The sequence below is a fragment of the Calypte anna genome, unplaced genomic scaffold, assembly GCF_003957555.1.
Source record: "Calypte anna isolate BGI_N300 unplaced genomic scaffold, bCalAnn1_v1.p scaffold_44_arrow_ctg1, whole genome shotgun sequence".
Taxonomy (NCBI): domain Eukaryota; kingdom Metazoa; phylum Chordata; class Aves; order Apodiformes; family Trochilidae; genus Calypte; species Calypte anna.
The window spans coordinates 28,036-44,502 of NW_022045512.1; the positions used below are offsets into that span (position 1 = coordinate 28,036).

The following is a 16,467-nucleotide window of genomic DNA, read 5'->3' on the forward strand; positions in this document are numbered from 1 at the left end:
GAGGGGGCTTCATTTCCATCACCGCCACACCCCCGGGTTGGATTGATCCCCCCCAAAAGACACCAGAGACCCCAAACCCCCCCATGGATGGAGCTGGGGATCCCAGCAGCACGGGGGGGGATGGATGGGGCAGCACTGGGATGGATGGGGCAGCACTGGGATGGATGGAGGAGGACTGGGATTGATGGGGCAGCACTGGGATGGATGGGGCAGAACTGGGATTGAGGGGCAGGACTGGGATGGATGGGGCTGCACTGGGATGGATGGGGCAGGACTGGGATGGATGGATGGATGGATGGATGGATGCATGCATGCATGCATGGGGCAGGACTGGGATGGATGAGGCAGGACTGGGATGAATGGAGGAGGACTGGGATGTATGGAGCAGGACTGGGATGGATGGGGCACGCTGGGATTGATGGAGGAGGACTGGGATGGATGGGGCAGCACTGGGATGGATGGATGGATGGATGGATGGATGGATGGAGCAGGACTGGGATGGATGGAGCAGCACTGGGATTGATGGAGAAGGACTGGGATGGATGGAGCAGGACTGGGATGGATGGAGCAGGACTGGGATGGATGGGGCAGCACTGGGATGGATGGATGGATGCATGTATGCATGCATGGGGCAGGACTGGGATGGACGGAGGACTGGGATGGATGAGGCAGCACTGGGATGAATGGGGCAGCACTGGGATGGATGGAGCAGCACTGGGATTGATGGAGGAGGACTGGGATGGATGGGGCAGCACTGGGATGGATGGGGCACGCTGGGATTGATGGAGGAGGACTGGGATGGATGGGGCAGCACTGGGATGGATGGGGCACGCTGGGATTGATGGAGGAGGACTGGGATGGATGGGGCACGCTGGGATTGATGGAGGAGGACTGGGATGGATGGGGCAGCACTGGGATGGGTGGATGGATGGATGGATGGAGCAGGACTGGGATGGATGGGGCAGCACTGGGATTGATGGAGAAGGACTGGGATGGATGGAGCAGGACTGGGATGAATGGGGCAGGACTGGACTGGGATGGATGGATGGATGGATGGATGGATGGATGGATGGATGAATGGATGGATGGGGCAGGACTGGGATGTATGGAGGAGGACTGGGATGGATGGGGCTGCACTGGGATTGATGGAGGAGGACTGGGATGGATGGATGGATGGATGGATGGATGGATGGATGGATGGAGCAGGACTGCGATGGATGGGGCACCACTGGGATGGATGGATGGATGGATGGATGGATGGGTGAATGGATGGGTGAATGGATGGATGGGGCAGCACTGGGATGGATGGGGCAGCACTGGGATGGATGGGCATGGTGATCCTGGACACCCATGGGGTCCATCTCCTCTCCATCACCACCACAAGCAGCCACAAATGCTCCTCAAATCCATAAGAATTATGAAGGAGAATCTAAGGAGGAAAGGTGGAGCTTGGAAAAAGAACCTGCAGGTGCTCATCCTGTCCCAGGTGGGATCTCAAGGTGGTGATGGCTGCAAGAGGAAAGTCCCACACCCAAAAAACCCTTTCAACGAGTGATCTGGGGGGGGAAAAGTCAAAATGTTTCAGTTTCAAGGTCTCATTTCACCCTTTGTTGCCAGTATTTCACACCAGGAACCTGCTCTGCAGAGCAAAGAGGATTTTTTGGCTGTGATATTCCCAGATTTTGCCCGTGGGATGCCCAGATTTTGGCTGTAGGACACTCAGATTTTGGCTGTAGGAAGCCCAGATTTTGGCCATGAGATGCCCAAATTTCCAGGTAGCCTTCCAGGGGGTGCTGAGCAGTGCCAGGATCTGGCACAGGGAGGATGCTGGGATGCTCAGGGTGATTTTCTCCTCATTTCCCCATCCCTAAGGATGCTGGATTGGGAAGAACTCAGCTCAGGAGGATCTCCAGGGTCCTTCTCCTCAAGGCTTTCATAGAATCACAGAATGGGTTGGGTTGGAAGGGACCTCAGAGCTCATCAAGTCCAACCCTTGATCCACTCCCCCCGTGGTTCCCAGCCCATGGCACTCAGTGCCACATCCAGGCTCTTTGGAAAGATCTCCAGACACGGAGAATCCACTACTTCCCTGGGCAGCCCATTCCAATGCCTGATCACCCTCTCCAGAAAGAAATTCTTTCTCATCTCCAACCTAAACCTCCCCTGGCACAACTTGAGACCCTGCCCTCTTGTCTTGCTGAGAGTTGCCTGGGAAAAGAGCCCAACCCCCCCCTGGCTCCAACCTCCTTTCAGGGAGTTGCAGAGAGTGATGAGGTCTCCCCTGAGCCTCCTCTTCTCCAGCCTCAACACCCCCAGCTCCCTCAGCCCTTCCTCACAGCAATTCTGCTGGATCCCTTCACAGCCTCCTTGCTCTTCTCTGGACCTGCTCCAGCACCTCAGTCTCCTTCCTGAGCGGCTGAGGGGCCCAGAACTGGACACAGGACTCAAGCTGTGGCCTCCCCAGGGCTGAGCACAGGGGCAGAATCCCTTCCCTGGACCTGCTGGCCACGCTGTTCCTGACACAGCCCAGGATGCCATTGGCCTTCTTGGCCACCTGGGCACACTGCTGGCTCCTCTTCAGCTTCCTGGCAATCCAGACTCCCAGGTCCCTTTCTGCCACTCTGTGCCCAGCCTGGAGCTCCCCATGGGGTTGTTGTGGCCAAAGTGCAGGACCCGGCACTTGGAATGTTGAACCTCATCCCCTTGGGATCATCCCAACTCTCCAGTCTCTCCAGGTCCCTCTGCAGAGCCCTCCTGCCTTCCAGCTGATCCACACTCCCCCCAGCTTGGTGTCATCTGTGAATTTGCTGATGATGGACTCAATCCCCTCATCTAAATCATCAATGAAGATATTGAACAGAACTGGGCCCAACACTGATCCCTGGGGGACACCACAGCCGCCATTTTGATGCAGCCCCGTTCAGCACCACTCTCTGGGCCCGTTCCAGCCAGTTCCTAACCCAGCACAGGGTGCTCCTGTCCAAGCTGGGGGCTGACAGCTTTTTCAGGAGGATGCTGTGGGGGATGGTGTCAACCTTGGGCACTTGCTTCCCATGACTTCCTCCCTCTCCCTCTCCCTGAGTGTTGGGCACATTCCTCCTTTGGTCCCTGCTGCCTTCCCACACCCAAGGGGACGTTTCCAAGCACATTTCCCTGTCTTGGAATTATCTTTGCAGAGCACCAGCCAGGTCCTCTGGAAGGCAAACTAAAGACCCCAATGAGCTCCACAGACACCCCAACAAGCTCCAAAGACCCCAACAAACTCCACAGACCCCATAAAACCTCCACAGACCCCAACAAACTCCACAAACCCTTGCTGATGATGGACTCAATCCCCTCATCTAAATCATCAATGAAGATATTGAACAGCACTGGGCCCAACACTGATCCCTGGGGGACACCACAGCCGCCATTTTGATGCAGCCCCGTTCAGCACCACTCTCTGGGCCCGGCCCTCCAGCCAGTTCCTAACCCAGCACAGGGTGCTCCTGTCCAAGCTGTGGGCTGACAGCTTTGATCCACGATGGAGAGGGACAGGAATTTAGCTGTGGGATTCCCAAATTTTGGCCACGCAATGCTCAAATTCTGGATGAAGGATGTTTGGGTTTTGCCCACAGGATGCCAAAATTTTGGCCACAAAGTGTCCAGATTTTGGCCACGGGATGCTCACATTTTGGGTGCAGGATGTCCAAATTTCGGCCACAGGATGCCCAGATTTTTTTGCCTTAGGATGCTCCAATTTTGGCCATGATTTGTGGGTTTTGTGGCTCAGACTCAGGCCACAAAACGCCCAGATTTTGACAAGAAAATGCTCAATTTTTGACCACAGGATGCCCAAATTTTGGCCAAGAAACACCCAGATTCTGACCATAAAAGCTTCTGGGGAGATCTGGTCATGAAGAAGCCCAAATTGTACCAGAAGAACAAAGTTTTTCCTCTTTTAATCCATTACATAAAAAAGGGGCAGTGTGTACACACAAAAAGTTCTTTTTTTCCCCTTATTTTTTTTCTAATAATTCCTCTGTGGAAAGCTGAAAAAAAAAACCAAAATCAACCCAACCCAAACCATCTGAAGAACCTCAAAGCCCCTGAGAAGTGGCCACCTCCAGGAGATGGCAGCCTCTAGACGGGGACATCCTCGTGGACACGGACATGGAGGGGACGGATGCGGAGGAACTCGGGTGGGGAGCCCAGGGGTGTCCCCCCCACGTAGAAATAGGGGAAGACGGTGCCCCCAAACTTCTCGTGGAAGGTGTAGATGTGGGTCTTGAGGTCGGGGTTGTAGAAGGAGAGTTCCCCTTCGTCACAGTCCAACTCCACCCGGATCCTTTTGAGGTCCCCGGCCTCAGCCTGGGAGCGGGCGGCGTTGGAAGCCCTGCAGAGCTCCCCATCCTTCCCAGGCAAGCGGTAAATGTACCAAAAACCAGAACGTGCATCGTGGTGGAAAGTCCAAGGGGTGTCACTCCTGGGCCTGGCCACCCCAACCCGCCAGTTCATGCTGTCACCCACCTCCACCTCCCAGATGTGGAAACCGCTGGAGAAGCCGCGGGAGCCAAGGAGGCACGGGGCGGAGGTGAAACGCTCGGGGTTGTCCACCAAGAGCTTGTAGCCACTGTTGGTGACACTGGTGAGGTCCTCAGACACCGAGAGATAGCCAGCTGCTGAGTTGGGGTCGAAGCTGAAAGGGACTGTGGTGGGGACATGGAAGCACAGGGTGGTTTGGGTGGGAAGGGACCTTGCAGGTGGCCCTCACCCCGGGAGTGACAGCATGGGTTGGAAGAGACCTTAAAAGTCACCCAGTCCCAACATCCCTGCGTGGGGACACTGCTGGGACATGAGGTTTGGGTCCATCTCCCCCAAGACAGAACCCCCCACCCCACCTCCCTCAGCCCCACCAATGAGCAGTGGGGGCTGTGGCCTCCTCTCCATCCCAACCCCTCCCTGGCAGCAGAACAGCACCCAGGAAAGCTGCAGTTCTCCAGCCCTGCCATGGCCTTCACCACCAGCTCCCCACCCTGGGGACCTCTGGGCTGTCTGTCCATCCATTCCTCACTCATTCCTCCTCTGCACACCCAGCTGCCCACCCACCCATCCATCCAGAGAATCAGGGAACCCCAGAGTGGGTTGGGTGGGAAGGGACCCTAAAGGTCACCTAATTCCAACCCTGCCATGGTCAGGGACCCCTCCCCCAGCCCAGGGTGCTCCAAGCCCCATCCAACCTGGGCTGAGACACTGCCAGGGATGGGGCAGCCACAGCTTCCTTGGGCAACCTGGGCAACCAGGGGCTCAGCACCCTCACCCCAAGCAATTCCTCCCTCACATCTCATCCCCAGCTCCCCTCTCCCAGCTCCAAACCCTTCCCCCTTCTCCTAGCCCACTCCAGCCCAGCCAGGACATCACCTTATTCCAGGCCACCACTAACCCATGTCCCACACCTGAGAATCACAGAATGCTCATGGCTGGAAAGGACCTTGGAGATCACCAAGTCCAACCAAACCATTTCTCCCTCCCTCCCTCCCTCCCTGCCCAAGATCTCCTCTCCATCTCCCCTCTCCCAGCTCCAAACCCTTCCCCCTCGCAGGCTCCCATCCCTCCAGGCCCTTGTCCCAAGTCCCTCTCCAGCTTTCCTGGAGCCCCTCCAGGCACTGGAAGGTGCTCTGAGGTCACAACTTCCTTGGGCAACCTTCAACCAGAGGAGGTCACTCAGAGCCCTGTCCCTGACTTGGGATGGTTCCAGGGATGGGGCATCTCCAACCTCTCTGGGCAACCTTAGCCAGGGTCTCACCCCCCTCAGCATGAACATTTCCTTCCTTAGATCCCCTCCAAACATCTCCTCTTTGGAGTTTAAACCCCTCACCCCTTGTCCCATCACTACAGGTCCTTCCTGGTCCATCCTCCCACCCCTAACCCACGGTGAAACGCACCCTCTAGACCTTCTCTTTTGGGGTGCAAGCTCCCCAAGAGCACCCTTTGTGTTCTCCAACCCCTTTCCTCCTCTCCAGCACCCACCACCCCTGCAGATGCCCCTTTGGTGGTTTTCCCAGGGCTAAAGCAACCTTAGTGTGGGAGAACCCAAGTGTCCTCCTGGGGCTCAGCATCTCACCCACGGTGATGATGTCCAACATCTTCTTCCAGACGTTGTACTGCAGCGAGCCCAGGTACTTGGCAACGTCAAGAACCATCCCTGAGGGCACAGGCTCTGGTTCCTCAGCTGTGCAGGCAATCCTGGGGCAGAAGAATGGTCTAAAGTGGAGGAAGGGTCTCCTGGCACCCCACTTTTTGCCCACCAGCACCCCACATCTCCCAAACCTTGTTCTCAGGAGGGTGGTGGCAGGGAGGTCCCAACAACTCCACCACCATCAGGGGTGTCAAGCTTCCCCCAGGACCTGTTTGGGGTCTCTGTGGGTGCCCCCCACCTTGCCTAGAGGCACCTCCCAAGGGTGCTGCTTGGCCAGGGGGACCCCCAACACCTTCTGAAGGAGGAGCCAGCCCAGGAGGTGACCCCTGATTCCAGGAACCCAGTTGGGGCAGAGACCTCATTCAGCAGCCAGGCAGAAGAAACCCTCCAGCCCCAGCAAGGGGACACAGGGGGGGTTTGCTCAGACACCCCCAGCACCCTGTGTCACCCAACAAGGGACACGGTGGTGACCAGGACTCACCTCCTCTTGCGGTTCTTGTGGGTCTGAAAGAGAAGGGGACATGGGGAGACATCAAACCTCAGCTTCTAAGGAGCCTCCCAAGAACCCAGCACCCTGCTGGCACCCCAGCAGAGGCAGGAGGGTGCCACCCTGCAGGACACCGGGGAGGGCTTTACCATGAGGAAGGTGTAGTCATCTTCTTTGAGGTCCTCCTGGAGGTGGTGGGCTTCCTGGAGCAGAGCCTGGCTCTCCTCTGCCAGCTGCTTCATCTTGCCCTCCAGGAGCCCACGTTTGTGCCGTGTCTCCTCCTGCACCTGGGCCAGCAGAGCCTTCTCCTCAGCCCGCAGGAACTCGTGCAGCTTCTCAAATTCCTTCCCAATCTGCTCCTCCAGCCGTGCTGCTTCCACCTGCCCCAGGGGGACATCACCACCTCCTCCAGAGCCCCGAGCTTGGGCTCCCTCCACCCTCTCCCTAAAGTGCTCTTCTGGGGTCTGTTGAACACCTCCTGCACTCAGGGACTTGAGCTCCTGCTGGGACCACGCTGCCCTCCCCGAGTCTCTGCTCCAACAGCCCCATCACCCACGTCCCCAAATCCTCACCCGAGTCATAGAAACATAGAGCAGAACCCCAGAGTGGCTTGGGTGGGAAAGGACCCTAAAGGTCACCTAATTCCAACCCCTGCCATGGTCAGGGACCCCTCCCCCAGCCCAGGGTGCTCCCAGCCCCATCCAACCTGGGCTGAGACACTGCCAGGGATGGGGCAGCCACAGCTTCCTTGGGCAACCTGGGCAACCAGGGGCTCAGCACCCTCACCCCAAGCAATTCCTCCCTCACATCTCATCCCCAGCTCCCCTCTCCCAGCTCCAAACCCTTCCCCCTTCTCCTAGCCCACTCCAGCCCAGCCAGGACATCACCTTATTCCAGGCCACCACTAACCCATGTCCCACACCTGAGAATCACAGAATGCTCATGGCTGGAAAGGACCTTGGAGATCACCAAGTCCAACCAAACCATTTCTCCCTCCCTCCCTCCCTGCCCAAGATCTCCTCTCCATCTCCCCTCTCCCAGCTCCAAACCCTTCCCCCTCGCAGGCTCCCATCCCTCCAGGCCCTTGTCCCAAGTCCCTCCCCAGCTTTCCTGGAGCCCCTTCAGGCACTGGAAGGTGCTCTAAGGTCTCCCCGGTGCAGCCTTCTCTTCTCCAGCCTCAACACCCCCAACTCTCTCAGCCTGGCTCCAGAGCAGAGCTGCTCCAGCCCTCCCAGCAGCTCCAGGGCCTCCTCTGCACTGGCTCCAACAGCTCCGGGTCCTTCTGCTGATGGGGACCCCAGAGATGGACACAGCTTTACCCCAGGGGGGTCTCCCCAGAGCAGAGCAGAGGGGACAATCCCCTCCCTGCCCACACTCTGGGGGTGCTGAACTTCTCACTCCACACCCCCAAGGTCTAACCCAACCATCTCTCTCCTCACTCAGGGTTGGAGAGGGATGGGTGCAGCTCTCCATCCCAGATCCAGCTGCATTCCACCCGTGCCAGGACCAATCCCCCTGTCACCCCCATCAGGAGGGGTCACACACCTGGTTGTGTTTGGAGATGGCCTCGTAGGATCGCCTCACGGCCCCGAAATCCTTTGCCTTCTCCTGCAGGTTGGTGTCCATGTTCTTCAGCTTGGCCTGCGGGGAGGAGACTCCTTCAGCACCCTGGGAAACCTGTGCTGGGGGGGTTCCCATGAGGAAAAAAAACAAGAGCCCCAAACCCAGGAGGAGGAGGTTAAGCAGGGTGCTCACTCAAGGTCTGCCATGGGTGCAACCAGAGGAGCTTCGCCCTGTGCCGACTCCTCCCCTGGGGTTTTTTAAGCCCTTTGACTGCTCCACCAACGTGTCCCTGCCCGTCCCAGGGAGGTTGGGTGTCCCTGCCAAGCCTTGCGAAACGCAGCAGCTCCGGGGCCACCCGGCTACGTTTGAAATTTGGCTCGGCCCCCGTGGGCTGAGTCAGGGCAGCAGCAGCTGCTTTCCCGCCTGAAAAACAGGGAGAGTCCTGGAATGGTGCCCAAATCCTCCTCCTCCTCCTCATTCCTGTACATGCCAGGGCCTTGTCTTGCTCAACAGGGCCTGGGGCTGTCTCCCCATCCTGGAGTTTGGGACTGTCTCCCCATCCTAAAGCTCAGGGTTGTCTCTCCATCCTGGAGCTTCCTCCCCATCCCAGAGCTCGGGGTTGTCACCCTGTCCCAGAGCTCGGGGTTGTCTCCCCATTCTGGAGCTTTCTCGCCATCCTGAGGCCGTGTCCCCATCCTGGAGTTTGGGACTCTCTCCCCATCCCAAAGCTCAGGGTTGTCTCCCCATCCTGGAGCTTCCTCCCCATCCCAGAGCTCAGGGTTGTCACCCTGTCCCAGAGCTCAGGGTTATCAACCCATCCTGAGGCCATATCCCCATCCTGGAGTTTGGGACTGTCTCCCCATCCCAGAGCTCAGGGTTGTCTCCCCATCCTGGAGATTTATCCCCATCCTTGAGCTCAGGGTTGTCACCCTGTCCCCAAGCTCAGGGTTGTTTCCCCATCGTGGAGCTGTCTCCCCATCCCTGAGCTCAGGGTTGTCACCCTGTCCCAGAGCTCAGGGTTGTCTCCCCATCCTGGAGATTTATCCCCATCCTTGAGCTCAGGGTTGTCACCCTGTCCCAGAACTCGGGGTTGTCTCCTCATTCTGGAGCTTTCTCCCCATCCTGAGGCCGTGTCCCCATCCTGGAGTTTGGGACTGTTTCCCCATCCCAAAGCTCAGGGTTGTCTCCCCATCTTGGACTGTCTGCCCATCCTGAGGCCATGTCCCTGTCCCCATGCTGGAGCTTGGGACTCTCTCCCCATTCCCAAACTCTGGGTTGTCTCCCCATCCTGGAGCTTCCTCCCCATCCCAGAGCTCAGGGTTGTCACCCTGTCCCCAAGCTCAGGGTTGTTTCCCCATCGTGGAGCTGTCTCCCCATCCTTGAGCTCAGGGTTGTCACCCTGTCCCAGAGCTTAGGGTTGTCTCCCCATTCTGGAGCTGTCTCCCCATCCTGAGGCCATGTCCCTGTCCCCATCCTGGAGCTTGGGGCTGTCTCCCTATCCCATGTTTTTCTCCCCATCCTGAGGCTCAGAGCTTTATCTCCATCCTGGAGCTGTCTCCCCATCTTGGAGCTCAGGGCTGTGTCCCCATCCCATGATTGTCTCCCCATCCTGGAGTTCAGGGCTGTGTCCCCATCCCATGATTGTCTCCCCATCCTGGAGCTCAGGGCTGTGTCCCCATCCCATGATTGTCTCCCCATCCTGGAGTTCAGGGCTGTGTCCCCATCCCATGATTGTCTCCCCATCCTGGAGCTCAGGGCTGTGTCCCCATCCCAGTGCTCTCTCCCCATTCCTGGCTGGGGGAATTCTCCACCCCCCATCCCAAACCCATTCCCCACCCCAAGGCACTGCTGCAGTTCCCACCTCCTGCAACAACCCATGTGGCCAGATCCAGCCCAGCCCGTGGGAGGATGAAAGAGCTGAGGGAACACCGGGATGGATCCAAATCCCTTGGAGCACCACCCCACTCTGCTTTCCCTCAGGACAATCAGCCCCGGGGTGACACCCCTGGGTGACACTGAGTAACAGTGAGGCCAGGAGAGGGGGGGATAGGGACATTCCCACCCTTGGTGCGTGGCAGCTTCATCACCCCTCCTCCCAACAGGTCCAACCACCCTGTGCACAACCGGGGTCAATCCCCCAAAACCCACCTCCCCCCCAAAGCCTTTCCCCAGAGCATCCCTCACCCTGAAATCCGCCGCTGCCTCCTGCACGGGTCTCATCTTGTGCCCTTCGTGTTTCTTGGAGCTCTGGCAGACGAAGCACATCAGCTCCTTGTCCTCCAAGCAGAAAAACTTGGCTTCTTCGTGATGCAAAGGACAGAGAGCAGCAGCCCGGCCCCGGCGTTGCTTTTCTTCTTTGAGGATCATCTCCACCAGGTTGTTGAGGGTGTGGTTGACCCGGAGGTCCTCGAAGGAGGAAGGTTCTTTGCAGACAGGGCAGAGGTGGTGCCGATGTTCCCAGGAACGGCTCACGCAAACCTTGCAGAAGTTGTGGCCGCAGCAAAGAGTCACAGCTTCCCGGAAAGGTTCGTAGCAGATGGGACACAGCAGTTCTTCCTTGAAGGTGGAGGATGAAGGGGAAGAAGAAGAAGAAGCCACCGAGGTGCTGGTAGAAGGCTCGGCTCCTTTCTCCATAGTGCTGGGGAGGACGGAGAGGGATGGAGAGAGGGTGGAAAAAAATAAAAATAGAGTTTTTCCGGGAGTCCCGGTTGGAAAAAAAAACAAACCGGCATGAGGTTCCTGATGCAATCCTTTTCCTGCCGGTGACTCACCCCGCAGCTCCCTCCCCGGACAAGGACCCGCATGAGTGACACGGCCCCGGGCCACTGGCAGGGGCCATGGGTGGGCAGGCTCCGGTCGCCACGCGGGGAAGGGACCGAGGGCGGCAGGACCTCCGTGGGGATGATTCTGCTCCTGTACCCCGGCCCCGGGACAGCCTCCGGCGTCCGGAGCCCCACACAGAGCAAACCCCGGCGTCCGGAGCCCCAGCCCGGGGCAGCCCTCGGTGTCCGGAGCCCCAGCCCGGGGCAGCCCCCGGCGTCCGGAGCCCCAGCCCCCCGAGGATGCTCCGGTGCCCGGACCCCAGCCCACCCCAGGAGCTACACGGATCCCCAGCTCCGGGAGCTCTCCCCGCTGTGCCCGGACCCCCATCCCAAGGTTGTCCCCCGGTACCGAGCCCCGGCCCGCCAGTCTTCAGACAGTCCCTCTGCCCGGATCCAAACCTCCTCCCCGGGGCTGCCCCTCGGCTGGAGGACTCGGACCTCCGGGTCTGCTCTGGTTCCCAGACCCCCACCCCAGGGGCTGCCCGGACCCAACCCCGAACTCCTGGGGCTGCCCCCGGTGCCTGGACTCGGACCTCTGGGTCTGCTCCGGTTCCCAGACCCCCACCCCAGGGGCTGCTCCGGTGCCCGGACCCAAACCCCAACTCCTGGGGCTGCCCCCAGTGCCCGGACTCGGACCTCCGAGTCTGCTCCGGTTCCCGGACCCCCCACCCCGGGCTGCAGCCCCTGTATCCGGTGCCCTCTCACGGGGGTTTCCCAGCTTGTCCCGGGGGACAAGAGGGGTTTGAGGGGGGGGTCCTACCTTTCCGAGGGCGAGCGGCAGCGCTTGCAGCGGCCTCTCCGCCTGGAGGGGCAATGAGGGCTCCGGACCGGGGGCTGCAGCATCCCGAGAGCGCTGCCGGGACCGTGGGGCTGGTGGCGGGGAGCGCAACCGGGGGGAGGTGGAGAGGGGCGGGACGGGGAGGGCTGAAGGCACCGGGGAAGCCCCTCCCCTGGGCATGGCCCAACCACCCCACCGAACCGGCTCCGAGGACCCGCCTGGACCGCCCCTTCCCTCCCTGGGACTTGGTTTTCCCCCGTTCCTGAGCTCCAGCGCTGGTCTTGCGTGGAGTGGGGGTTTTAGGGCTCCCCCGGGACTGGTGATGCGATGGAGGCAGCTCCAGGTTTCTTGGGACATCCCGTGGCTCCAGGAGCTGAAGCCCCGGTAGTGACAACCGGGATGTACCGGGAGGTCTCTGCCACCCCCTTGTCCCAGGCAGGGTGCCCTTCCCTTCCCCAAACCCCTTCATCCCGGTCTCCAAAACCCCTCAATCGTGGCTTCCTTCAGCTTAGTGTGGTGCTGGGGGAGATGGTTTTACTGGTGTGCTGGGTGGTGCTGGGTTAATGGTGGGACTCTGGGATCTTTTTGCTTGGATGGCATCCAGAGGGACCTGGGTGTGGGTCTGAACAAACCCCATGGAGCTCAGCAAAGCCAAGGACAAGGGCCTGGCCCTGGGTGGGGAAAATCCCCAGCACAGCTCCAGGTTGGGTGGGGAATGGCTGGAGAGCAGCCCTGAGGAGAAGGACTTTGGGGTGTGGGGGGAGGAGAAGCTCAGCATCACCCCAGCCATCCCCGTGTTGGTCACCCAACCCCACACGTGTCCATCTCTGGGGTCCCCATCAGCAGAAGGACCCGGAGCTGTTGGAACCAGTGCAGAGGAGGCCCTGGAGCTGCTGGGAGGGCTGGAGCAGCTCTGCTCTGGAGCCAGGCTGAGAGAGTTGGGGGTGTTGAGGCTGGAGAAGAGAAGGCTGCACCGGGGAGACCTTAGAGCACCTTCCAGTGCCTGAAGGGGCTCCAGGAAAGCTGGGGAGGGACTTGGGACAAGGGCCTGGAGGGATGGGAGCCTGCAAGGGGGAAGGGTTTGCAGCTGGGAGAGGGGAGATGGAGAGGAGATCTTGGGCAGGGAGGGAGGGAGGGAGGTGGAAATGGTTTGGTTGGACTTGGTGATCTCCAAGGTCCTTTCCAGCCGTGAGCATTCTGTGATTCTCAGGTGTGGGACATGGGTTAGTGGTGGCCTGGAATAAGGTGATGTCCTGGCTGGGCTGGAGTGGGCTAGGAGAAGGGGGAAGGGTTTGGAGCTGGTAGAGGGGAGATGGGGATGAGATGTGAGGGAGGAATTGCTTGGGGTGAGGGTGCTGAGCCCCTGGTTGCCCAGGTTGCCCAAGGAAGCTGTGGCTGCCCCATCCCTGGCAGTGTCTCAGCCCAGGTTGGATGGGGCTTGGAGCACCCTGGGCTGGGGGAGGGGTCCCTGACCATGGCAGGGGGTTGGAACTGGATGATTTTTAAGGTCCCTTCCCACCCAACCCACTCTGGGATTCCATGGTTCTCGGATGCACTCCTGCCCTGTGGGTCCCTGTGTGTCTCTCAGGGGCACATCCAGCAGCCCTGCTGGGATCCCAGCATCACCATCCCTCTGAGCTGTCCCCATCCCCTGATGGGAACCAGGAGAAAAGTCAAAACTCTTCAAGGGCACCCACACCCATTCAGCAAAACCCAAACAGTGCCCTGGGGTGAGAAACTCCTCACGCTGCGTTCCCACCAGGCGGGGGAGTCAAGGGTAAAGATAAAAGTGGTGGAGAAACAGGTCCTGGGAATGGGATCTGCCAGGTGTGGAGCCAGAGTCAGGGACAGGACAAGTCCCTGCTGGAGATAACTCTGCTGGCAGCTCTGCTTGGGGCTGATATCGCCCTCAAAATGCAGAGTTTTGGTCGAGCTGGAGCAGCTCTGGGAGCAATGAGGGAAAAATAATCAGGGAGGGGTGGTTGGGGGGGATTTTTTGGGGGGGGAAAAAAGGCTTTGGGGAAGCTTTGGAGGTGAGAGGGGTGCTCAGCAGAGGCCACATGTCCAAGTTTGGGAAGGGTTTATTGATCCTGGGAGTTATTGATCCCTGGAGATATTGATCCTGGGAGCTATTGATCCCTGGGTGTACTGACCCCTGGAGTTATTGATCCCCGGAGTTATTGATCCCTTCCCTAAAGCTCCTGCCCCATTTTTGGCTTGGGGCAGGAGAGGTCAAGGTCCATCCATTGCATGGGAGGACAGATCAGGGAACTGTTGACCTACAGGAGAAGAAGGAGAAACACCCTGAGCCCACCAGCTCCAGGACTGACACCGCTGACATCCAGGACCTCAGCGTGGGGCAGAGGTGTCAGGATGTCCCCAGGGGAGGATGCTGTCCCCTTACCCCAGAGTTGAGGTACTCCTCCAGCAGCAGGCACAGCTCTGTGTTCTGCTGGTCCAAGGTGGCCACCTCGGCCAACAGGTTGGCCCTGCACGTCAGGACCTTGCTGGGCAAGGAGAGGGTGGCCAGTGAGTGCTGGGCTTCCTCCAGCCGTGCCACCAGCACGTCCTGTCCCCCACAAAGCACTCACTAATATTCCTCCAGTGCCACTGCCAGTGCATCCCACAGCTTCAAGGTGGCCTCAGGGATCACCTGTGCCAGGGATTCCCAGTATTCCCCATCCTTCGAGCTGTCCCGTACCTGCAGCATCTCCTTCCCTGCTCCATCCTTCAACCTGAGGGACCTGGGGGACAGAGAACAAAGCTCTGAGCTTCACCTCACATCTCCACACCCTGTTGTCATTGTCACATATTGAAGGCCAGGTTGGATGGGGCTTGGAGCACCCTGGGCTGGGGGAGGGGTCCCTGACCATGGCAGGGGTTGGAATTAGGTGACCTTTAGGGTCCCTTCCCACCCAAACCACTCTGGGATCCCCTGGTTGTATGGCAGCTGCTGGAAGGGCTGATGCTCCCCCAGGCTCTGGGACCCCACATCATCACCTCACAAACTGGGTTGTGTTGGAGATCATCTGATCCCACCCCAAAGGAGAAATCCATGGGGCTTGGAGCACCCTGGGCTGGGGGAGGGGTCCCTGCCCATGGTTTGGATTGGATCTCCATGATCTTTAGGGTCCCTTCCCACCCACCCCATTCCCTCACTCCATGACACTATTGTGTTACCCAACCAGCAGCTGAAGAACCACCCAGAGCCCTCCAAGCCCCAGCAGCTTTTGGGGACAAGTCTGGGAGCTCCATGGAATCTCTCTTCCCCTCTCACCCTTCCTTCTCTGCCTCTTCTTTCCCCTCTGCCTTCTGCCCCCAGCAGCTCTGTCACCCAACCTCAACCTTCCCATTCCATGTCACCAACCCTCCCCTCCCTCTGCCACCTCCCCTCACCTCCCCCTCCCATCCCACTTAGCAAGCCCCATCCCTGCCTTGTCCTGGGGAGCACTGAGGGAGGATCAGGATGAATTCCTTGGGGTGAGGGTGCTGTGCCCCTGGTTGCCCAGGTTGCCCAAGGAAGCTGTGGCTGCCCCATCCCTGGCAGTGTCTCAGCCCAGGTTGGATGGGGCTTGGAGCACCCTGGGCTGGGGGATGGGGCCCTGACCATGGCAGGGGTGACACTGGATGATCTTTAAGGTCCTTTTCCACCCAAACCCATCTGATTCTACAGTTGTCCCCCTTGTTGAGGCACTGTCTGTCCCCCAGCCCTGCCTGCACATCCCCTCCGTGTCCCCCAGGTGGTCCCCAGGCAATGTCCCTCAGTCCTACCTCAGCTTGCTGAAATCCTGCACAAAAACCTTCAGGATCTTCAGGACATCATCAGGCTGGATGGCCACAGCTGGAAGGGAGCCCTGGGAGCTCTGAGAGGCTTTGAGCTTGACCCTGTGGCCACCAAATCCATCGTCCTCCCTGTTCCCACCTGGATACGTGAGATCTTCTCCACCTCTGCTGCCCCAGCTCTGGAAGGGGGGAAGCTGGGCATGATGCCTTCCCCACCTCCTCCTCCTCCTCCTCCCCAAGAGTCCCCTTCCCTCTGGGAGCTCCCAGCTGCTTTGTCCCTTGGCAAACTGAGGGAGCTGAGGCAAAAGCTCCCGTGCAAGAGGCTCCAGCTCTGGCAGGAGATGACTCCAACCCCTCAGCCATGGCTCAGCCCAGGGAAACATCTAGGGCTCAGCACCCCAAATCCCCTCTCTGCCTTGCCTGGTTCTGCTCCCCCTCGCCCAGATCCCTGCTGGGTTCTCCCCATCACTGTCCCCTGCTGGTCCCACCTGGCCAAGAGCCACCTCCTGGGCTTTGTACTTCAGGAAAAAATCCACCAGTTCATACTGGTCATCCTCATCATCGATCTCCAGGGTCTGTGGAGCAAAGGGACCAGGTTAGAGCCCCTCAGGACTTCACATCATGGGAGGGGGAGTGAAACCAAGAGCGTTTCCCAGGAGGCTCTGGAAGGGAAGAGGATCATCAGGAGGTGATGCTGATCCCCAGGTGTATTGATCCCTGGGGATATTGATCCCTGCTCTGAAGCTCTGGGCCCAGTTTTGGCTTGGGGCAGGAGAGCTCAGGGCTCATCCATTGCATGGCAGGACAGAGCAGGAGAAGAAGGAGAAACACCCTGAGCCCAACAGAACCTCATGAC

General features: G+C 59.2%; 2 protein-coding genes across 4 annotated transcripts in view; both read right to left on the reverse strand.

The window, feature by feature from the left end:
• Positions 1-3,996: 3,996 nt before the first annotated feature.
• TRIM35 (tripartite motif containing 35) lies at positions 3,997-11,939 on the reverse strand. Of its 3 annotated transcripts, none has more exons than XM_030468747.1 (7): positions 11,811-11,939; positions 10,413-10,866; positions 8,211-8,306; positions 6,815-7,045; positions 6,660-6,682; positions 6,104-6,225; positions 3,997-4,688 (listed from the first exon to the last, which is right to left on the reverse strand). In XM_030468747.1, exons 1-7 carry the CDS (start codon positions 11,891-11,893, stop codon positions 4,123-4,125), a joined length of 1,575 nt encoding a protein of 524 aa, XP_030324607.1. In that variant the 5' UTR covers positions 11,894-11,939; the 3' UTR covers positions 3,997-4,122. The 3 variants fall into 3 exon arrangements, with proteins under 3 accessions (XP_030324607.1, XP_030324606.1, XP_030324608.1); XM_030468746.1 differs by having other exon boundaries at positions 8,211-8,342; XM_030468748.1 differs by lacking the exon at positions 11,811-11,939 and having other exon boundaries at positions 8,211-8,342; positions 10,413-10,930.
• A 2,041-nt stretch (positions 11,940-13,980) lies between these two features.
• Positions 13,981-16,467, reverse strand: part of DRC1 (dynein regulatory complex subunit 1) — a 3,953-nt gene continuing 1,466 nt past the window's right edge. Inside the window, exons 2-6 of the mRNA XM_030468743.1 lie at positions 16,100-16,186; positions 15,600-15,790; positions 14,420-14,572; positions 14,233-14,335; positions 13,981-14,107 (exon numbers count right to left, since the gene is read on the reverse strand). Coding sequence (XP_030324603.1) covers positions 14,021-14,107; positions 14,233-14,335; positions 14,420-14,572; positions 15,600-15,790; positions 16,100-16,186 — 621 coding nt within the window. The 3' untranslated portion in view covers positions 13,981-14,020. The remainder of the gene's footprint in view (positions 14,108-14,232; positions 14,336-14,419; positions 14,573-15,599; positions 15,791-16,099; positions 16,187-16,467) is intronic.